The 23,063-nt window shown below is 49.2% G+C and overlaps 1 protein-coding gene and 2 long non-coding RNA genes across 3 annotated transcripts; 1 reads left to right on the top strand and 2 right to left on the bottom strand.

The window, feature by feature from the left end:
• Nucleotides 1–654: 654 nt before the first annotated feature.
• LOC136298405 (protein Mis18-alpha-like) lies at nt 655–4,769 on the bottom strand. The gene is made up of 4 exons (XM_066199151.1): nt 4,481–4,769; nt 3,669–3,790; nt 2,519–2,601; nt 655–1,776 (listed from the first exon to the last, which is right to left on the bottom strand). Exons 1-2 carry the CDS (start codon nt 4,737–4,739, stop codon nt 3,783–3,785), a joined length of 267 nt encoding a protein of 88 aa, XP_066055248.1. The 5' UTR covers nt 4,740–4,769; the 3' UTR covers nt 655–1,776; nt 2,519–2,601; nt 3,669–3,782.
• Nucleotides 4,770–5,763: 994 nt separating this feature from the next.
• LOC136298531 (uncharacterized) lies at nt 5,764–9,875 on the top strand. The gene is made up of 3 exons (XR_010723334.1): nt 5,764–5,844; nt 7,490–7,560; nt 9,803–9,875. It is a non-coding gene; the product is annotated as an uncharacterized lncRNA (long non-coding RNA).
• Nucleotides 9,848–21,544, bottom strand: LOC136298487 (uncharacterized). The gene is made up of 11 exons (XR_010723323.1): nt 21,283–21,544; nt 20,357–20,753; nt 19,068–19,172; nt 18,666–18,771; nt 17,266–18,135; nt 16,430–16,628; nt 15,388–15,976; nt 14,698–14,802; nt 11,637–14,273; nt 10,972–11,095; nt 9,848–10,104 (listed from the first exon to the last, which is right to left on the bottom strand). It is a non-coding gene; the product is annotated as an uncharacterized lncRNA (long non-coding RNA).
• Between the last annotated feature and the right edge of the window lie 1,519 nt (nt 21,545–23,063).

Below are 23,063 nucleotides of genomic sequence, written 5' to 3' on the forward strand. Positions count from 1 at the left end.
CCACCTCAGCCTTTCAGCAGGTACAGTCTGCAAGGAGAGAGAAGAAGATGGCTCAGAATGGACAGCCTACTTCCAGAAAATCATCATCACTCATAAAGCAGTAAGTCGAGCTGGAAGAACTTCCCCAAAGGTTCATTTCCCTGCGGACTGAGGGCGCCAAGTTCAAGCACAGGCTGGATCTGCCATGGGCAGACTATGGAAACCCCAGAAGTAAAAGCTACTCGGCCAATTCCATAAAGCATTCCAAAATCAGGCTCCTGGGATGTGGCCATCTCTTCTCTCACCTTCAAACATCCAGAATGAGGTCCATTGCTGTTGAGCAGCATTGAAAAACTTGTTAGAGCAGAAACTGCCTCACAAATTACACTGGAGTAATGTAAGCTCCTCTGGCTTACAGCCGTGTCAATAGCAAAATGTTTTAGTTACCTGACCAGAAAGGGATCTAAGATCATCAGTACAGGCTAAACTGGAGCACTACTTCAAAACAGGGCAGTGAAGGTGGAAGGGAGAAGCTTTTCTAAGAGATACAGTGCCTACCAGTGAGGCAGAATGGGGAAATTCATTCCGAGTTTTTGGAAAAAACTTTAAAACTCACAGTAGAAAAGCTAACTAGTGTTGGGTTACAATACAAAAAACCAAAAAAGAAAAAAAAAAACCAAAAAAAAAAAAAAACCCCACTCACCAAAAAACAAAACCCAAAACCCAAAAAAACACCCCAAAAACAACAACAAAAAAAACCAACAAAAAACCCCCCACAAAAACCCACCACCAACAAAAAAAACCCCCACCAAAACCCAAAAAACAAGCAAACAAAAAAAAACCCCAAAACAAAACAAAAAAACCCAAAACCAGTTTTTGAGGTTTATTCTTACTTTATACCACAACTGCTTGCTTTTATTTTAAAACACTAGGTGGAACACTGATACTGTGTGTATGAGAAACACTGACAATTAGTCAAATGTACAGAAAAGCAAATGCAATCAAAAAAGCAGCATTAACACCAAAAAACTGCTGAAATAATTGCTCAAATACATACCAAGCCTTGCTTAAAGGAGTGTGGCCATCAGCCTGGTTTGGTTTGCCACCCTTTGAAGTTGTAAAACAACTGACCTTCAACACCTAATGCAAAAGCATTTATCTAATGCTGCAAAAAAGCCTTTTCTTAGATCATCTTTTAGTCCTGAACTTGCAAAAAGTCCCCAACCAAACCAGAAAGTCACAACACACAGTTCTTGTCTTGTCTTTGAGCACAAGTCAAGCTAAACCTATGGAAACAAGAAAAAGAAAAGTGACTTAATGCTGTTCCTTTGGAAATTACAGAATCACAGGGAGGTTTCTCAATAGCTTAGGAAAATGCACGCCCAGTTCAGTAGGTACTGAATAGCAGGGAAGTCAGGAGATAAACGCTTTGCTTTCAGAGACAAAAATTTAAACAAATATTTACATTAAACCAGAAGTCTCCAGATGGACAGCTCAGAAGTCTTTAAGAAGAACAAAGCCCCTGGGGTACCCTCTGAAGGGACACAAGAGGAGCTCCTTGGCTGGGACACAGCCTCGGTCAGCGCTGCTCCCGTGCAGCACAGACCACCCATGGCTTTCAGCTCTTTCACAGCCCTTGCAATGTTCCCACGGATCCCAGAGGATTACGGGGCCAAGTTTCACGTTTGCCGTTCTCCTGCAGTTCAGCAGATGTTTCCTCTCAGACCTGCCCATGCAGAGCAGCCACCAGCAACTCAGGAGTGATCAGTCTTGTCTCCAGAGATTGGAGTATCCTATCTACCTTCAAAAAACCATGGAAACGTAGTTGGTTACACACAGAATTTGACAACACAAAGAGCATGTGTGGACGTCAGAAAGGGCTCAAATCTGATCTCACATCACCAGTGCTTTTCCATTGATCCTTTCCTTGCTACTTTCATGCTTTGAAAGCTCAGCCGACTCTAACATTCACTGTCCACGCAGGAACTCTTTCCAGCCTTGCTAAGTGTCACAGCTACACACTCAGCTTTTGCTGGACAACCTTCAGTTTCCACAGTCAACTTCCTTACACTGTTTGCTCCCAATTCTTCCTACCTGCAGTTACAAGATTCTAGTAGAGCAAAACATCAACTTAATCTATCATGATTAATTTATGATTGATATTTCAATACAAAGTTACAGCAAAAGCATTAAGTCCATTAAGTCCACAAAAGGCAGAAGAAACTGACTCAAAGTTAAGTCAAGATCTGGAGAAGTGAATCAGAACTAACTAGAAACAACATATCAAATTACTGAGACATAAATAGGAACCTAATGCTGTGCTTGATAAACACAAAATGCTAATTACCACAAAAACTGAAGGAAAAGTTGCTGAAGATCTTGCATAACACAAGATACGGATTACATGAAGCGGTCCAGTGCATGTTACAATGCACTGAATTGCTCTGGGTGAAACCAGCAGATCTGCAGAAACTGTTGAAGCCTACTAAAGTTTCACAGAGGTGATTTCAACAAAGAATGATATAAGGTTAAATCTCACCCTTTGCAATGTCTCTTGCAAGACAGCTCGACTTTCAAGAGTAAGCGGTTCCTCACGAACAAGAGCTTGCTTCTCCAAGGTTCCTAGAATAGAGCCGAGATGCCACAGCTTAGATTATGCACTTTCCAATCTGAAGCCAAAAATCCAAATACAGCACTCCTTCAGAACCCTGAGAGACAGCCACGGATTCTGGAGCTACAGGATACAGTTAAAATTGCACCAAGACACCAAGAACAGTGCAGTGCTGGCTGGGAGAAGCAGCATTACTCTCTGAGAAAATGCCATTCTGCAGCCAGCTTAATGCTTTAGAGAATTTCACTGCCATGAGGAAAAAAAAAAAGTATTATAGCTGTGGAATGAAGAAAAAAATACCAAAACCACTGTCTAGAGTACTAGGGTAAACATCCACAGCAATATACCAAAATAAATGGGAACTTGAGAAAAAAACAGAGATAATAAAACCAGTCCAGATGAACAACCACCGTCTATTAGAACAATGCTGGCACAAAAGAACTCCGGTGTAGAGCCTTAGTTCAGGATACAGTTATTGAAGAATACTTGAAGACCACTTTTAAATGCTATACACCAAACTAAACCCAAGCACACTTCCATTTTCTAGACAGATTCTCAGACAGCTGAGTGAGAGTCTCAAGCACACACTCAGTTGTCAGATTTGCCTTTGCCCACCTTAGCAAGGACAGAGCATATGTGGCCACTACAGGTCAGACCCAGCCCAAGCCCTGCCTGAGCCCCTCTGGCCACCCTTCCCGCTGCTAATGCCGACCCCTAACAGGCTCCAGCCAGGCCCGTCTGGTGCTTGGTCTGTGCACTCTTCCCATCAAATGGGAAGGAACCCTCCTGTGCCCTGGGCCCCGTGATATTTTCCCGGCTGGAATGCAATTTCTCACACAAAAGGCAGACCTGGTTGTTTTGTTTGGGGTTTTTTCCTAGGATTTGTCTTACACAGATGATGTTCCTCACAACTGAGCACTACGATGCCAACAGCAGCAATACAGAAAACCCCTCTGGGACAGAGCAGCAGAAAAAGACACCTCCAGCCTTGCCAGAGATATAACAGGAGCACCCTCTGGGTGATGCCTGGTGAGGGAAGTGGAGCTGGCAGGCTGACCCATCCACATTCTGCGTTTACCTTTCAACAGAGTCAATAGGGAAACAGAACAAATCTCTCTTGGAGTCGAGATGCCTGGAGGTGCACCTGGAGATGCTGCCAAGTGTCCTTCAGCACCAGAGCAGAATAGGGTTTCTACCATGCTGTAAGTAAGGAATAACATTTATTCAGAAGAAAAAAAAAGGAACCACCTCTCCCCATGCCTTTTCTAAAAAATATTTCATACATTAGAATTTTTTTAAGCATTCATTCTTGCTTTACACAGTGTAAATTATGAGCACTCAACTTTCAGCCTGAATTTGCAACAGCTCCTCAGGCTGACTGACCTCAGCAAGACCATCAGAATTACTAAACTGTGGAGGGGACCTCAAAGCTCATCTCATTCCACCCCACTTGGACACTGCCAGGGATCCAGGGGCAGCCACAGCTTCTCTGGGTAACCTGTGCCAGGGCCTCAGCACCCTCACAGGGAACAATTTCTTTCTGATATTTAATCTAAACCTGCCTCCCTTCATCCTGAAGCCGTTCCCCTTGTCCCCGTGTCCTTGTGGGAAATCCCTCTCCCTTAGGCCACAAGCGGCTCGCACACACCACCCCGAAGAAACGCTCCGGGGGCTCTCGGGGCACACGAGCACTCCGGGCCCTTTACCGGGCTCCTCCTCGGCGCCTGCCCCGGGAACGCCCGACTCCCCCGGGGCTGTGCGCGGCCAGGACCGGCCCCCCAGCCGCACTGTCCGGGGAGCTCGGAGACGTGCGGCTCCGGGTCCACGGCGACGCGGGCGGCCGCACCTGCAGCGGGAGGGACCGCGGGGGCTGGCAGGGCTGGCACTCACCGCGCAGCAGGATGCAGCCGCTCTCGTCGTCACTGAACACCCAGCCCCGGGTGCCGCCCCCGGGCCGCCCGCAGCCGGCGCACACGAACGCCACGGGCACGGGGGCCGCGTCCGCCCGCCGCTCTCGCTGCTGCTGCTGCTGCTGCTGGTCGGGCCGGCCGCCGCCCGGCTCCAGCAGCGACAGCGAGTGTTCCCGCTCCGGGCACAGCGCCAGCGTGTCCCGCCCGCCCGCCGGGGGACCGGCAGCGGCCCCCGACATCGCCCTCGAATCGCCCGCCGAGGAAGCGGCGGTGACGGCGGACAAGGGCCCGGCGCCGCCCCGGAACTGCTCCCGGGGCCGGCCCCCGCCGCCCGCCCCGCCGAGGGCCGCGCCCGGGGCGTTTGGAGCTCGTTACGTCGCGGAACCGAAGCAAAGGGTGTGGCTCTTCCAGAACATGATTTTTATATGAGGCGTTTTATCCAGTCACACCTAGTTCAGAGAACCTCCTGAGCTGGAAGGGCCCCACAAGGATCATCCAGTCCAGCTCCCGGCCGCGCACAGACACCCCAACAATCCCCCCTGGGAGCGGTGTCCAAACGCTCCTGGAGCTCGGGCAGCCTCGGGGCCGTGCCCGCTCCCTGGGGAGCCTGGGCAGTGCCCAGCACGCTCTGGGGGAAGAACCCTTCCCTGATATCCCACATAAACCCCTGCAGACAGCTTCAGCCCTTCCCTGGGTCCTGTCCCAGGGAGCAGAGACCGGAGCTGCCTCTCGGGAGAGCTGCAGCCCCCGGTGAGCTCTGCCCTGAGACTCCTCCAGGCTAAACACGCCACATGCCCTCAGCGACTCCTGGTGTGGCCCCTCCAGATCCCAGCCCCTTCCATCCAGATACATTCAGGAATGTTTTCAGCCCAGCTGTTCTCAGGAGCTCACAGGAACGGTGTGCTAATCTAAGAGAAGGGTTTATGACCCGGCTGGCACTTGTCCACCCTGTCCCTAGGTTACGGGACACCCATCTCAGTTTAAAACATGCTGAGAAATAACATGTGTGTCCAGCAAGAAGCGAGGATTGCATTTTCAAGGCTGCTCTTGCATCTCTGCCATACGTTAACACTCATTGCCACTAGCTGTTTTCAGTGCCAAGGCAGTCCTTGAGCTGCGGGACCCCGGAGTGATTGGCACAGGCATCAGTTGTGCAATTCTCTTTCTGAGGGCACTGAAGTACAACGAAGCAAAGTAGTGGGTCAGAGTTCTGAGCTGGCTTAAAAGGCACCACTGACATGGCTAACAGAACAAACTCCTCTGAGTATTTCTGGTCTTATGAATATTACTGGGATTACATAGATCCAATTCCAGTAGATGGAAGCAAGTTGGAAGTTAATAAATGTAAGTATTGTGGAGTAGTAGGTGCTAATCTAGCACAGGGAAAATGTTGCATAGCTTTGTCTCGCGGACCTGGTTTTGTTTCCTTGCAATAGAGTCCATGCCAGGGCATGGTTTGTGTGAATGGGTGTCTGCCTTCAGGCTGGCAAATTACTAACACACACTCTGGGCTTTATCTTACAGGATTTGAAGCTATAAGACTGCTGACACTAATTCTTGCTTACAAGGACAGGGTTTTTTTTAGTAATTTGCTAAGGGGAAATTTGATGACTTGCAAATCTGTAGTGTGGGGTGCTGGTTGCCTGTGTGTTACTGTCACCAAAGTTCACTGAAAGAGCAGAGGTTTTCATAAAAATATTGTGTTTTCATCTTGGGACAAGGCTGACATTGCAACTGGTAAACATTCAGACTTTCAGTAAAGGAAATGTATGTTTCCACTAGCCAGGAACAATAAGCTGCAATCATGTTGTTTTACCTTTCCTCCTTCGATTTAGTGCTGCTGAACTAATAAAGTAATAATATCCATTATTGTCAAAATGCTTTGCTGATGTGGAAACTGATTCTGCTGGGCTTTGCAGTTTATTTTCAAAGGATATGAAGTAGCATTCACCCAACTCACTCTGCAATAGCTCGTTCCATTTCACACCTGGCTTTGCACAGTGAAACAGCAAATCTTTTTATGGCTATTTACAGCAAAAATTTTGGTTTTTCTAATGTAACTGCACTGGTTAGGTTTTGCTAAGATAAAATAACAAGCTACATTAGGATGGATCAACTGAGGATGGTGGATGGACTGACAAAGACCAAGAGAGAGCAGGTAGGGTGTGTTGGAGTCATTTATGCTGCAGGCAGTGCTTCCCCTTGATTTCTGTCAAGTCTCTGCCTGTGGTTGTATCTTCGGTTAATTAACAAAGATATGGGCTTTACTCATTGCTGTTTAGTTTACTGAAGATGGCTGCAGATGTTCAGATGTGGTTTCAGAGACTAAAATGGATTTCCCAAGGTTATTACAGTGAAATTATTACATATTCCAGGAAAATGTGATGGCCTTTCAGAATATCTTCCCTTCACTTGCTCGGACAGCAGTAGGAAAAAGGAGCAGAAATTTACTCTGCACCACCTCTAGAAAAGCTTTTCTGTGCACTCAGATCAGCCAAGGGTTTAATTGCCTCCAAACCGAGACACCACACCTTAAAGAAAGTGGTGTGAATATCCACATCCTTCCATACAGAAAATCTAGCTCTCTAATGCTGTAGAGCAACATTTGGTGCTGCTAGGACCAGGCAAGTTATGAGCAGCTCCTTTGATTCTCTTAATTTTAAAGTTAGGGCAGATTATTACCCCCAAATTCCACCAGGGAAACCCCAAACTGTTTAGCTAAGCTAGATGTAAGTCTCTGGCATGTGGCTTGCGTAGCAAAACCCAAAAATCAGTAATAAACCTCTTCCCTGTTTTCTCCTTAATAACGTTTTTCTACCATTTGGATCACCTGGTGCATAACAACGGTGGTATTGATGTTACAGCACTTCTCTCTCTGGCAATTGATAGGGTATTTCTTCAGCTGCCTGTTTTCTTGAATTACGTGGAAGTTGTGCTTCTGAGACAAGATGCTCACCCTCTGTTAAATTTAATTTATATTTGTTAACAGTTTTGCGGAGGAAATTAACCCACATGTGTTTATGAATGATCTCATCAGCCTTATTTCCATTAAAAAGCAAGGTAAACTGATTGATTTTTTTTGGTCCCACTTGTTCTCTCCCCCTAAAGAAGTAGAGAAGTGTGCCACCTTTCAGACATTTTTATATTTTGAGGAGATGCAAATAGATATTTTTCCATGTCAGCAGCCTAGGAGGAATAGACACTGAAGCCTCTTGGCAGTATTATTCTTCCTTCTCCAAATACCAGTGGGAGAACAGTGGGTTACAAGTTCTAATGACAACACCAAAGGAAACAACTCCACAGCCAGTTATGTTTTTTGGGGTTTTTTTTGTTTGTTTGTTTGGAGTAAAAGCACTAGTCAAGCAATGGATATACTCTGCAGGTTTTCCTGTCTTTGCATAATATTTACATTCTTATACCCTGAGAAGCCGCTGCTGGGGTTATCGTCTTCATGTGCTCAGGGCCATTGCTGGGGTAGCCCAAGGGAATTGTACAGTTGCCAGAACCCTGGGATGGGATTGCAGTTCCCTAATTCAGTTTTGCCTCCTAGGGTTGTTTGGTTTTTTTGTCGTTGTTGTTGTTTTGGTGGTTTTTTGGGGTTTTTTTGATATATATATATTTAATGTGAAATACAGACCTGAATCTCTGCACTTCTTTTCCTCTGTGGCTGGTCCCTGACACTTTGTGAGACTGAATTTGTGGCATGAAAATGAATCTAGACCCAGATAAAAAGCCATGGTCTTGCTTTCTATTTGTAATGTTGTGCATCTCTCTCCACTTTATATGAAAATAATGAAAAATCTTAATTGGCCCATGAACTAATGGGCTATTTGAAAACATGCACACACACATGCACAAAAGGTGATGGTAAAATTTAGCAACAGGAAAGTTTTTTATAGATTGGTAAAATATGAAAATATGTTATTCCAGTTAAAAAACAAAACCAAACAACTAATTGCAGAATTTAAATCCAGGAATTTTTGGTTCAAGCTCCACCTGAGCCCTGGAGCTGCTTTATTTAGCTTCAGAGAGTTCCATCAAATGTATTAAAACTGTTTTTAAAAGATGAAGCCAAAATAGCTCTGATAGGGAATTCTGTAAATCCGAACTCTTAATTTCTGTCCTGATGGCGTGGAACACTTCAAAACTTTGGGCTTTTTAAAATGTCTCTGGGCAAAGGAAGAATAAAATCAGCTACCCCTCCCCACTGATATTTCTCAGTAGCCCAGCTGAAACTCAGGTTTCTGATAAAGGTACAGCTGGGCCAGCTCTAGTTTTGGGTTTAAAAGGAGCTGGGCTAATTCCCTGAATCTCTTTGTGGATTTGATGCCAACACATACTGAAGTTTTTCACAAAGAAACACCCAATCAAACATACATACTGGGCCTGTTTCAAAGAACACAATGTTTTCTGTACTTTCAGAGGGAAGATTTATCTTGGTCAATATTTGTCCCTGGAGTCAGTGACCCTTCTTTTTCCACCTCATCTAAAGTGAGTCACCGGCAATGAATCCAGGGCAGAGCACCCAAACTTCCCAAGGCCACCACCACCACAGTGATCCCAGGAAGGAGCATTTTTGAAACAGCAGCCAAATGCGCTGTGGGGGCAGGAGCGGAGTCGTCCCCTCCTTCAGTGAGGCCAAGGCTCAGGCAATCATTGGCAGAGCACTGTGGCCTCCATGAAAGAGCAGCTCCCTTTGCTCCCCCAGCCACCTCACACTCCCACTAAACCAACTGTGAACACACTTGGGCACTGGCAGTCCTCTTCTTCCTTAAATAAAGCATTTGCTCCTGGCAAAGCAGGCAACATCTTGCGCTATTTTATGGTGGTTGTGGGGGCACTGCAGCTAAACAGGGCAAGGGACACATTCTCTTCCACTGCACTGATGTGCTGGGAGGGTCTTTGCGACAAACCTCCCTTGCTATTTCTCTTGGTATAAAATGCTTTCAGGCTGGAATTCCCTTCCTGAGTGCCTCTCCTTAAAGATCCTGCAGGATTAGGCAGTAACCACTCAGGCTTCCTGCACTGTGGTTGTGTGATAGGAACCATATTCAAATATGCACAGTTCTAGTCACCAGAACACTCTCTGGAGGCTTTTCCCAATCCCTCCCTCATCCCTGTTACCAGACACTGTTAAGAGGTTCCCAAGACCTTTGGTAAATTGGCACTTAGATTCCTCTCTCAAAGGAGAAACTCAGTGAATCAAATGGCACATCTTTACCAGAGACGATAAATCATCTTGCTGTGTTTTATTTTTGCCATGCAAAAAGCATGTGACAGAATTACTGTGCTGTGTCCACAGACTCCATCGTCATTGCCTTTTGGGTCGGCCTTGCTGCCTTCGTGACGTTTCTTTTCCTTATTCTACTGTGTATGTCCTGCTCTGGATCAACGCCAGCAAAGTAAGTATAACCAGACAGAAAGTGAGTAGACACTGGTGTGAAAAAATAACCTGCAGGAAACATTCACTGCCTCAAGTGATCCAGCAATGACACACAACTGTTTATTACTGCACAGAGGTGATACTTTCCCTGTCAGTATTTGGTTGGAGTGTCTCTTGACACACTGCTCCTCCTAATGCATTTGGCCACTGCTCCTCCTTACCTGATCACGACACAGAAAATTCCACTCAGGCAGAGATTCAGGATTAGGTCACAAACAAGTGGAGGGAAACAGCAGTCAAAAGGAGCCCTAAGATTCTTTTATCAGCACCCTAGGGCCTCTGGCATGCTCAAAAAAGGTAACAAAAACAATTTAAAAAAGGCAGTTTACCCAAACAAACCACAAGGCAGGAGGCAGACTAACAACACAACACACATGAAAACAGACATGAGACTGCAGGGTAACAGAGGCATGTCACCAACAATTTACTGTTCCTAAAAAACTGGCAGGAGAAGTCTGTGTACATGAAAATCTCAGTGTTTGGAAGACTTAAAGTATTAATTTTCAAAGTTTTTTCACTTTTTCATTATATTACTGAGCAAAATACTTGGCTTAAAAACACACATATTTATCCCTCATGTATTCAATTTTGGCCACCAAAGGAGCCATTGTGAAAAAGACAGGCCTAGAAATGTTTTCGGGAGTGCCCAGAAATCATTAATGAAAAACAGCATTCAATGAGGTTTGTTTTGGCTTTGAAACCATCCTATCTTATAATTTTTCTAGGCTTGAAACACACTATAAGAAAACAATTTTAGGACTGAAGAAACTATTAGACCCAGTCACACACAAAACTTGTGCCTTTTGCTTGAGTTCTGTTTGTTTTTTAAGCCCCACTTCAATTCCCCTTCTCCCTATTCCAGCACCGAAACCCAGTGAAGTGCCTGAAAGAAGCCACCAGTGTAAATTTGCACCCTCTACCCTGTCAACCTCTCTGCTGTGTCACTGTGTGCCCTTGGCAGGACAATCATCCAATGTCTGTATGGAAACTTCGTGTCTCTTTTCTTATGATAACCCTGATACACTCACCCAACAAATGCACGCTCACATCACTGGTCAAGGCTGGAGAACTTTTCCCGTCATCGTGTCTGTGCTCATCCATCTCTGTCAAGCCGAGGGACATGCAGGACCCCGTGTGCTCTCCCAGCTTGTCCTGGTGAGAGGAGGCAGCATCTCTGGGCAACCTGTGCCAGGGCCTTTCCACCTTCACAGCCAAGAATTCCTCCCCAACATCCCATCCATCCCTGCCCTCTGGCAGTGGGAAACCATTCCCCCTGTCCTGTCCTTCCATCCCTTGTCCCCAGTCCCTCTCCAGCTCTCCTGGAGCCCCTTTAGGCCCTGGAAGGGGCCCTGAGCTCTCCCTGGAGCCTTCTTTTCTCCAGGTGAACACACCCAGCTCTCCCAGCCCGGCTCCAGAGCTGAGGGGCTCCAGCCCTGGGAGCATCTCCATGGCCTCCTCTGTGCTTGTTCCAACAGCTCCACGTATTTCCTGTGCTGGACCCCAGGGCTGGGGCAGCTCTGCAGGTGGGATCTCACCTGAGTGGGGGAGAATCCCCCCCCCTCCTCTTTTGATGCAGTGTTGATGAAATTTTGGCTGTGCATGACACCCATCTCTTCCCCCGCTTTGTAACACCAAGGGTTAACTCTCTTGGCAAGGGCACACCACCCTCCACAGCAGAGTCCCTTGTTCTTACCTGCACATCTGCACAGAAACAAGTCACTGTCAAAGTGTCTTCCAAAAGGCCTGTGCAACAGCTGTGTTCACTGATGCCACGGTGTAATCCTTAGACACAGAGAGGTCCTGGGCCTGAATCCGTGACCTGACTGCATCAGTTATCTGCAATACTGGATGATTTGTTGCCAATGCTGATGGGTGAGTTTGGGAGAGGGGGGAAGGCTGATGCCTGTCCAAGCCCTGCAGTGAGGTATCCATGGCCCAGTCCCTTTTGTCAGCACTGCACTATCTCACAGAAATAAGACCAAAGGCCTGGAGCATGGGCCCAACGATTTCAAACCCATTTGGCTGCCAAGGCAGCTGATCATCACACCGCTGGGATGCAGAGCATTAACATTTGCTTCAGTGACGTGTACTAACATCCAAAATGATACAGAAAAGTAAAGGTTTGTGGCTGGACAAGGCTGGAATTTCACACGGTGGAAAGACGACACAGCGAGCTCCTCGCAGGTGTCCCATGCATTTCACTGGAGGCTGTGCATTCCCAATAGCCACACACGACACAAATCTTCTAGCTTTCCTACCAGACGGCGTATTGTTGGAGAGAAACCCAAGCTGGATGCCCAGAGACTTGGAAGATCTGCGTGTCTCACCCATCATCCATGTTTCTTGCTCTTAGCGAGGCTCAATCCAGGGCCCCGGGGTCCCCTACTGGCTCCAGACAGGTCTCCCACAGTAAGGAACTCCATTCAGTATTTGGATGTGGTGCATGACCACCCTCATAGTGAACCACAGACGTGCAGCTGCCTTTACCCTTCAAATCACACTTCCCTCAAAAAATGACATCGGATATTGTCACTGTACTTGTCTTTGTCCAAACCCACAGAGTCTGGAATTAGCCTCCCTGCCCTTTGAAAGACGTTTTCAGTTGTATCTCGGCTTTAGTTGTGTGATTTTGCTTGGGCCGAGGTCAGTCGCAGCACTGCCTAAGAGTGACCTGGCTTGACCAGGTCAGTCTCTTTGGGTACTGGGACACCAGGACTATTCCAGCCTCCTCCAACCTCTCTGCTGTTCCAGGGGTTAACAATTAACCGAGCTGGCCAGACTTCTCGTCAGAGTCCCCAGGTCTCTGGGATGCAAGTTCTACAGCTGGTATTAAAATATGGATAGCTAGCTGGTGGTATTTAGCTACTTGATAGACTGGAAAGAAAACATCCTGTTTCGGTAAGATGATTTTTTTTTTTTTTTTGTCTTGCTTCTGTCAAACGAAGAGGAAAGATGTCTTGTACACCTGCAGCGTAGCCTGGTTCAGCCGAGGTCGTAAGGTTCGGCTGACCTCGGCCTGGTTCGGCACAGCTCGCTCGGTTCGGCCGAACGCGGCTGCGTTCGCTTGTGTTCAGTTGAAGTTGGCTACACTCGGCTCGGCAAACTCGGTGATTCCCGTCACACCTCGGCTATTTTCGGCTGCTCGGCTGCGCTCGGCTGCACTCGGCTGTTCTCGGCACACCTTGGCTATGACCGGGTGTAGTCGTTTAGATTCAGCTCCTCGGGGAAGCTCGGCTCAGCTCGGCTCGGCTCGGCTCCCTGAAGGCACCGCCTCACGTTAAACACGCAGAGCTCGGTGTTTTCCTGCCGCCCAGTCCCGCGGGCGGCCCGGCCATCGCACGGACACGGACGGGAGCGCAGGGTCGGCCAGGAGCTCCAGGCAGTGACTGCACTCGCGCTAATCAATGGGTGCCAGAGCAGGCGGCGGGGCTCGGCTGCACTCGGCCCAGTTCAGTTAAACTCGGCTCGGTTCGGCCGAACTCGGCTAGATCTGGCTAAACTCGGCTAAACTCAGCTAGATTCGGCTCACGTGACGGCAGCCCCTAGGAATTCTGCATGACACAAACTGTAGCCTCGAAAGGGCTTGCAGGTTTTTAAACAAATAAAATTTTGAACTCAAGTCTTGGTACAGAGCCAACGGCTCCTTTAGGACAAGAATATTTATGTGTAGAAGCAATTCCCTTATTTGCATCTCATTTGCATTTACCCCTTCCCCCAAAAATTCAATACTTAGCACAAGGAATGTGCAGTTCTGGTTTTTCCCTGTACAGCATTTGTACAAAGGACCTGGGCACAGGATGCAGTCGTGAGTCAGTTGAATAAATCCTGGTTTACACTTCAAAGGTTCTCGTTCTGGCGCTGCATGTTTGCAGATGTGGACTGGCATGTTCAATTACCCTCATGGCCACATTCAAGAACAATTTATCAGATTTTGCAGAGAATTCCCTAAAGAACTCACAAAATCATAGGCAGAGAATCCTTTGGGGTTTAGTTTTATCTCTCACCTGGTTCCGAGTGGAGGGAAGATGGGCTTTTGTTGCACATCGCAGCAGCAGTGATGGATCAGGGCTTTTAAAATTATTATTATTTTTTAAAAGTAATAAAAATGAACCAGGTCTGATATAAATGTCTTTCAAAGCCATTAAAGTTTTTTAAACCCAGGAAGACCATCATGATTCCCGAGTTCAGTCTTCTATTAATACTGGTTTTGGTATCATCAAATCAACCGGGTTCTTCAAGAAACAGTAAATCATCATAACGAAACCTCTGGCTCCTCATCATTTGCACTTACAGCCCATTGTAGGAAGCTCTGCAGCCTTTTTTCCCCATCCTATAATGGAGAGAGGATGGATATTAACGACACACACATGCACAAACAGTCTTTCTGGTTCTTTAAAAAGTTAAAAATGCCAGGAATCAAAATGATATAAGCAATATTGTGTCATAGACTGTTCTGAGACAGAACAAAAGAGCAGAGAAATCGGAACTTTAATGTTCCACTGACAGATATTGAATAAAATCTTTCCCCTGAGTTTGCATACAGAAATAAAATACTGATTTTTTTGACCAAACAGGTTTGTTTGGAACAGCTCAGGAGGCTTTCATGGCTCACAGTGATGATGGCAGAGCATCATCAGAATGTTAAAGATGAAGTGTTAGTTCCCTGAATTAATGCCCTGATGTAGCCAAGTTTTTTTACAGAGAGACATAATAGTTTCTTCTCCTTGTTTCCAAGCAATCCTGTAATTCCTAACCTGCACGAGTGCAGACCCATCTGACACGGGTAAGTGACATATCCGGCTCCTGGGCTCCAAGCCACGTGTCCCCGATGTCAACGGAAGTCAGGAACACAAAAACAGCTGTGGAAGAAAGTTGAGAGAAAAATCAGAACATATATTCTTCCCTTTCCACACAGTAATACCAAGCCAAGCTGTTCACCTCCAGGACTATGTTTTAAAATAGTTCCCTAACTCGTTTTCCTAGATGGAAAATCTGGAGTGGCTTTGCCCATGCAAAGCTAATGATCCTACTCACAAGAAGGAACAAACCAGTTTCCTGTTAAATAAAAGAGTTTGAAATCTGACCTGTCAGCTGCTATCATTGACCAGCAACAGGAATCAGCGTCCAGGCCCACACAAACCTGTTTTTTGCAGACTGTTTTCCCTCTTGGAATTATATTTTTTTATACCTTTTGTTCCAGTTTAGTCCTTGAAAGGGAAGTTTCTTAGAGGGAGTGTGAGTGTTGTAGTGTCAGAAAACCTCACAGAGTGACCATGCTGCCCACCCCTGCCCCCATCCCACCAAAGATACAGCTTCTGGTTGGGAAGCCATGAGCCTGGGTGGATATGGGAAAACTAGTTTAAAACTGGATTTTAAAAGCCATGGAATCTCCTAGTTCCTCCCACCACTGCCTCGTAATGAGTGATAAGAACAAGACAAGGCACCTGTCTGGTCCGCATCCTCTTCCGTCGCTGGTGACAGGCACAGGGATTTCACAGGCTCATGGAAGGTGCTGGACAGGGCCTGCTCCTCCAGGAGCTGCAGCATGATGGAACTGAGCACTCCGAGCTCCCTGGAGAGCCCAGCTGAGGCGCTGCTGGCCTGGCAGAGCCGGGTGTAAAGCCTGAAGAGGTCGTTCTCACAGTCTCATCCCCGAGCATCTCCCGCGTGGCCGGACGCGGTTCCGCAGCCGCCTCGGCGCTGGGGACACGTCCTGCTCCCTGAGGAGGCTCTGCCCGGCCAGGGACCTCAGCAGCCACTTAGTGACCATGTGAGTGGACGCACAGGTGACGGCCACTGCCTCGCCCCCAGGTTCACCGGCTCTGAGGGTCTCCCCTCCCTGTGTGGAGGGTGGTGCTGGGAAAACAGGCTCCCCATGGGCAAGGATGGAATTCAGGTGTTCTCTGCATTTCTCCAGCTCGGACACTTCCACGTCTGCAGCAGTGTCATCTTCTTCCACCTCATTCTTTTTCTGAGTGTGATGATTTTTCCGATGAGATGAGGTTTGAGCTTTGTGCTTGTCTTTAGTATTTTCTGTAAGAAGAAAACCCCACCAAAACAAACATCAGATACTCCAAAGGATTTTCCTGGTACAAAATTGTGCAAGTAAGGTGCTCTCTTGTATTCATTCAGTTGTTACAATGGTAAGCACCAGCCTCGTTAAGCAGCCTCATGGAGCCTGCGCTGTTCCAAGGGGCTCCAGGAGCTCCCAGGGACTCCAGGCTGGAATCCTATTCCAAACTGGATCCCCCAGCCTGGAGATGAGAGAAGCTCCTGAAGGCTTACTTTATTCCCCATGTATTCAAACACCTAAATCCTCCTGTGAAAGAAAACTCACCCAAATTCACTATGCAACACACAAACTGAAGGCGAAAAAAGCCATTCATCAACCAGAGACAAAGAAATCCTCCTGGCCTTAATAAAGGTCAAACTGGACAGAGGATGAAATGCAAACTGACCAAAACAAAAAACAAAACAAAGACTTACCCAATATGTTTGATGAAGGTGGCCAAAACATACAGAAACTCATTTACAAGCTGAATAGGAAGGAGGGATTGATTCTTGTTTTGTCTCTTCTCCTGGGATTGATTCTTGTTTTGTCTCTTCTCCTGGGATTGATTCTTGTTTTGTCTCTTTTCTTAGCCACAGAGTACGGAGTAAGGAAGTCATCTGACTGATCCCCTTGCTTTTCAGAAACCCGAGAAACAAAACAAAACAAAACGAAATTAACAAGCCCAACGAAACCAACCAACCGACAACAAAACAAAACAGAGAATCACTTTGGGAAGGCAGATCCTCGCCAGCAGCTGGTCCATCACCTGCACAGGGGACCCTATTCCAGGGCACTTTTGGGGCACCTGCCTGAGCCTGTTAGGGCGCTCTGCGCAGAAGAGATTTCTGCCGGATGCAAACGTACCTGAGGGAGAGGCAAGGGGGGAGGAATGTTCTAGACAACTCAAAGCCATTGCTGTGCCACTTCCCGTGCGGCAGGTCCCGTGACAGGACGGGATCTGAGGCTGTTTGAAACTCAAAAGGTAGAGACACCGATTCCAGGTGCCAGTTGGCTTTCTCGGTTTTTCCAGCAAGTGTTTTCCAAACCACGAAGCCCCCCCAGCATCATCCCCCTCCTACCACAACCTGAAAGCATCTCGATTCTGTTTTCGAAACCCCAAGGGACACCTCAGAGTTCAGCGAGTTCTGCCCGTCCGGCCCTCGGTGCCCCCGGCTCCCTGCCTGTCACCCTTGTTTTCATACTCACTCACACAGTTATTCTACCGTGGGCAGCAAAATTGTTCCCGTTTCTCCTGTACTTCTCTGCTCACCTTTGCTCTCAGCTGTGCGGGACCCACGGGAGGAGGCCGTGATCCCGGATCAGCTCACAGGCAGCTTTGCTGGCACGGGCAGCGCTTTGGAATATCTCCAGAATACCGCTCTGAAACAGAAAATAGGACCTGTTCTTCTACGGTCAAGATCGAACGATCGAACTCAGAATTAGCAATCGGACCGGCATCTGATCAGCTTCAAGGTGACACGAACACCAGCTGCTCTCAGCGACTCCAGGGAAGGAAAGACGCTCTCCGTTCAAAGCTACTCTCACGAGGAGTCTTCAGGCAGCGAGAGGATTTTGTCCTTTTGTCCAAGGCTTCGATACCCGAACCGCTCAGGGCGGACGCTGCCGAAGCCGAGAGCTCCCGGCACATGAGCTTCCCTCCCGCTGAAGCGCAGTTCAGGTAACAAACGTGCTGCCTGTGGATGGAGACCCCCAAAAGAGAAAAGGCCCTGACAGCAGGCACAAAGGCACGGTGCCCACGTGAGGCTCCGTGATGGCAGCAACCTCTTCCAGTTTCAGGGGACAAGGCTGCGACCGGTTTGGACACAAGCAATTATCTCCCCCTCCACACGGACACAAAATCAACAAGGAACAGGTTTTCAAGAAGGCAAAGGCAGAGTCAGCTGCTCCTTTTTGCTTTGGCCTTGAGATCTCAAAGCCATGCAGACTTCTGTACTTTGGGGTTTTTTGGTGCTTTCTTTCCAGATTCTTACCTGGGAGCGAGCCCTCATCACACAAGAGACTGTTGAAAAGGAGAGAATGACCTGGAAAATCCTCTGGCAGTCATAAAGCCCACAGCAACGTTTGCCACGAAGCCCTTCCCCAGGACATCTGAGGATCCACTCGCAGGCTCTGCTTTGTACTGGAAGCCACAGAAATACCATCATCAGACATTTAGACGTTGCCAAAGAATACCTGCTCCTAAGAGCACAAAACTCTGGTTCCCTGGGAGTGCCAGCTCAGGCCTGACCACAGCTTCTTCTGGACTTCTCCATTTCCATTCCTATCGAATTTCATCCCTAACATCCATCAGGAACAGTCAGCCTGCAGCCCAAACATGCAGTGCAAATGGAATCGTAGAGGTTGCCGTTCCCAAGACACTTCAGTGCGACTCTAACATTACTAATCGAAACTCAGAGATGAATGTCAGCTCGCTGGGGCAGAACATTCTGTTTGTCGTGCTCGCAGAGCAATACGCAGCGCAAGTCGTTGCGCCTTAGCACTAAAAACCAACGCAGTCCCCACAGACATGGCAGTTTTAACCCCAAGAGGAAACAAAAGAAAGATGCCTCTAATTAACCACCCACGGGAGAATGAGAGTTCATTGTATTTTTATGGCTTTTTTCTATACATTTCTCAAGAATTCCTGGATCGAGAAAGCGGGACTCTTACCTCCAAATCAATACTGAAGAAAAGCTGGAAAAAACTGGTACTTTCCTCAGGTCTGAGTACTGATGTGACGGAAGGAATCTGTCTCCCTTGAGGTACATGTGCTCCTCTGTGAAGAGAAAAAGGTGGGGCATCGTGGAGGAGGACAACCTTCCCAATCCACAAGCACGGACAATAATGAATGGAAGCTGTACTGTGCAGTGTTCCAAGCTGGGAGAACAGCGCAGGAACTGCAGAAGGCCTTTGCTCTGAGGCTCAGCGTGTTGCTGGCCACCCCTCCCCTTCTCTTCCCCAGAATGAAAAGCTCAGTCAAGAGTGTCTGAGCACAAAGCAGGTGGGGAGATCACCATTCCCCAGGGCTCTGCTTTTCACCCCAGCAGTGACACACGCAGGAAGTTCCAGTACCTGGCTTCAGGATCTGCTGTGCCACACGAGCAGGGTCAGGGAGAAGGTGAACCTGAGGTTTGGTCGCCTGATTCCATTCTGCACCGCATCCCAGAGACACAGCAACTGCAAGAGCCCAGGGAGAAAAGCCTGAACTACAGCCCAGATGAACACAACAGGAGCATGGATACATGAACCAGCTTCTGGGACATTTCATAGGCCAGGCAGGTCAAATATCAGTTCTCTCAGGATTTCCGTTCCTACAAGCAAAATTCCCAAGAATTTCTAAAACACATTTCCCACTTTCTCTGTCCATGGATTGTAACAGGTGGAAACACAAAGCAGTAGAGGAGAAACAAGGGAGAGAGGATGGAAATCTTCTTTTAGCTGTCTCACCACGTGCATGCAGGTGGATGAGCGAGGCAACACCTCTCCCAGACACGTCCATGAGCTACAAGCTCTCACCTGCCAAACTGGCAACCGAGCTGAGCCTTACCTGGCTCATCTCTCGAAAGCAAGCCCCTTCCAGATGGGGTCATAAGGAAGCCAGCCTCTCTCATGTTGGAATCATGGCTGCTTAGGGCAGCTACCGTAAGACCCAGGGCGAGGAAACGGCCTCCCGTGATCCCAGGGCAAATCAGGCCAAATATTGGGAAGTCTGATGGTGGGAGGGCTGTCCAGCCCTGGCACAGCTGCCCAGGGCAGTGGTGGAGGCCCCGTCTCTGGAGGGATCAAAAGCTGTGCGGACGTGGCACCTGGGGACATGGGACAGGGTGGCACCGGGGGAATGGTTGGCACTGCCATCTCAGAGGGCTCCTCCGACCTGAAGGTTGCCTGGCAAGCCCAGGATGCCAGGAGCCAGCAGCCATTTCTCTTGGATTTCCTGCCTACAGGCATTTTAAGCCTGCTTGGCTTCACAGGTGGTTTTATGCCAAGGGCATTGCCATCATTTCTGATCTTAATTCAAGGTTTGGAAAGCTGATTTTTATGAGAACTGGTCCATTTCTTTTGATAAGCCTTAACTTGAGAGTTTCTCTGCGCACCAAAATCAGGGGGTGAACCCAACGTGGCCCCGAAGGGCCGTGAGAACCCAGCTATCCAAGGCCCAATTCTCTCGGGATTGGTTTCTTGAACCTTTTCAGGGTTCATTTAGCGAACTTAAGGGTTTGGTATAATTTCATGATGAAAACAACCAGAAACCTGTGAAAAAGAAACTGAACGAAAGCCGGCTAAAAGCATCCCCTGCTGATGACTCATGAAAACAACTCGTTCAAAAGGAGGCAGGATTGATTCAATCCTCACCAACCCACCTGGCTAAGGTCAGAGTTCTCTGCCCACCGAGGACGCAGCATGCAGCAGGGACCTTTCTCCCGCTCTCCAGCACAGGCTGCCTCCCTCCACGGGCAGGGAACTGCAGCCACTCAGGGAACACCGACTTGGTCCTGGGCTGGCAACAGGAGAGGCACAAGGAATATTGTGAAGTCATTCCGATCTCAGCACTGTCCACGCCTGGGAGAAAGTGCTTCCCACACCATTCTTGGAATTGTCTTGTCTGTCCCTTCCAGCTTCGGAAGGTTTTCTGTGGGAGCTGGGATTCTCGGTGCGCTTCAGGAGCCGCAGGTGCCTAAAGCATTCCCCGGGGAACGTGCAGCTTCCCTTGTGCCTTTCAGTTCTTTATCCCAAACAGTCTCCCCAGTGCTCTACAACCTAGAAAGAAAAAAGCCAAAAGAAGGAAAACCAATTCATTCTGACACGAGGGAGGCTTGCTTATACCAACACACTTCCAGGCAAAAAACCATTTCTGCCACTCTAACAAATCGACTTGATCTACTGCCTCAACTCGACGGTAAACTATTTAAACATTGCTTTGAAGGTAAACTATTTAAACATTGTTTCAAGAATTCCAGGCTTGGAAATCTCAGCCAGTGCTCAGCTTGGCTACTTCAAGGACATCCCCACCCAGGGCACCCAGCGCTCCGGGTCTCAAACACCACATTCGCTACAAAGCCCATGAAAACCTTGCACGCACAGACGGCACAAGGTTGCTGCGCGTCCTCTCCGGCGGCGGCAGCGGCTCCCGGGGACGTGACCAGCAGAGCCCGCTCCCAGCTGGCTCAGCCCGGACTCGGTGCAGCCCTCAGCCAGAGCTGCGGGGAGCTGACACCGTCCCCGGGAAGCCCTGCCCGGACAACCGGGGCGTCCTCCCCGCCGCCCCCGCCGAAAGCCCCGCGCTTACCTCCGCCGCGCTGAGCTTTGAGTCAGAGAGCAGCCGCCTCCTGCTGCCGGCTGCGGGACGGGCACGGCTCGGGCCGGCTCGGCCGACTTCTTCTGCCCTAAGGCTTTTGTATTTCCCTCCATTTCCCCGGGCCGGAGGGCCGCGGGGGTGGCGTGTGGGCGCGGCGGAGAGCGGCGGGAACGTGCGGAGCGAGACGGGCGGCCGGCACGGCGGGCGCGGCGGGACCTCGGCAGAGAGAGGCGCCGCCGCCGCTGCCTGCCGGCGCGGGCCCGGCTCCCGCCCGCCCGCCCGCGGCGCCGCCGCCGAGCCCACAGCCCGTGGCCGCGCACCCGGACACGCCGCGGAAAATCGCGGCCGGGCGGCGCCGTGGTCAGGGCAGGGCGAAGGCAGCCGGGCAGGCGCCCCCTCCCACCCCGTCCTTGCCGTTTTCCCGCTCTTTTTGCCGCCGTCTTTGGAAGGTCAAGCGCGTCGCGCCGAGCCGCCAGCTTGGGAGGGGAAGGACGCGACTTCCGCCCTTCCTCGCCGCCATGTTGGTTGAGGGTGAAGCCACTTCCGGTCGGTCCGCCATCTTTCGTGTTGGCACTGGTCAGGCCCCCGCGCCGGCCGCTCACCCAGTCACCTGAGTGAATAAAAAACCCGAACCCGCCCGCGGCGCCGCTGCGCCCCGATCCCGTGTCCGCACACCCGCAAACGCCGCGGAAAATCGCGCCCGGACGGCTCCGGGGTCCGGGTGGCGCGCGCAGGCAGCCGGCTGCCACGCGCCCGGGCTCCTTGCCTTTTTCCCTCCCTTTCGGCCCCGAGCTGCGGGCGGGCGGGCGGCAGCGCCGCCCCCGAGCTCACAGTGCGGGGCTGCCACGCGTGTCGGGGACGGGCGGGGGGGACAGCTGCACTACCGCTCTTTGCCCACAGGGTGGCAGCATTGCCGCACAGATCAGGCGGGCCGGGCGTGGGGGAAGCTGCACTACCGCTGTTTGCCCACGCGGTGGCAGCATTGCCGCACAGATCAGGCGGGACGGGCGGGGGGGAAGCTGCACTACCGCTGTTTGCCCACGCGGTGGCAGCATTGCCGCACAGATCAGGCGGGACGGGCGGGGGGGACAGCTGCAGTACCGCTCTTTGCCCACACGGTGGCAGCATTGCCGCACAGATCAGGCGGGACGGGCGGGAGGGACAGCTGCACTACCGCTCTCTGCCCACAGGGTGGCAGCACTGCCGCGCGGCGGCGCGGAGCGGAGGCATAAACGAACGTGCCCAGGAATGCCCTGGCGAACAGCCTCCGGAATAAATGGCCCAAAAGACCCCCGAGCACACCTGCGAGAGCCCTGCCAGCAACCAGACCGAAACAAAACAGCCTTTCGTTCAGGCTCTGTTCCAATTTTTAAAATATTTTTAAAATATTTATCATTACTATTTAGCTTTTCTATTAATATATATTATATTATACATAACATGTAAAATTATATGTTGCATTTATTTATATTATTGATCTTATTTTTCATATTTTATATTTTTCTGTTTGTATTTATTTTTTAAACTCCTGTTTATTTGTTTATATTTTAAACGATATTTTAAACTAGATGAATTCATTGACCTAACACATCAGAACCACAAATTATTTAGAATTAAATGAGCCTGGTTTTCTAAGGGGTAAAGACTTACTTTTTATTTAAATAATACTGGCCTCTCTCTTTCTTTGGTTTTTCTTCGGGGGGTTGTTTGTGGGGGGTTTTGTTTCGTTTTTGGGTTGTTCACTTTGTTTTGGATTCCTTTGCTAATAAACA

The sequence above is a fragment of the Chamaea fasciata genome, unplaced genomic scaffold, assembly GCF_029207755.1.
Source record: "Chamaea fasciata isolate MVZ Bird 193981 ecotype frontalis unplaced genomic scaffold, bChaFas1.0.hap1 SCAF_1, whole genome shotgun sequence".
Taxonomy (NCBI): domain Eukaryota; kingdom Metazoa; phylum Chordata; class Aves; order Passeriformes; family Sylviidae; genus Chamaea; species Chamaea fasciata.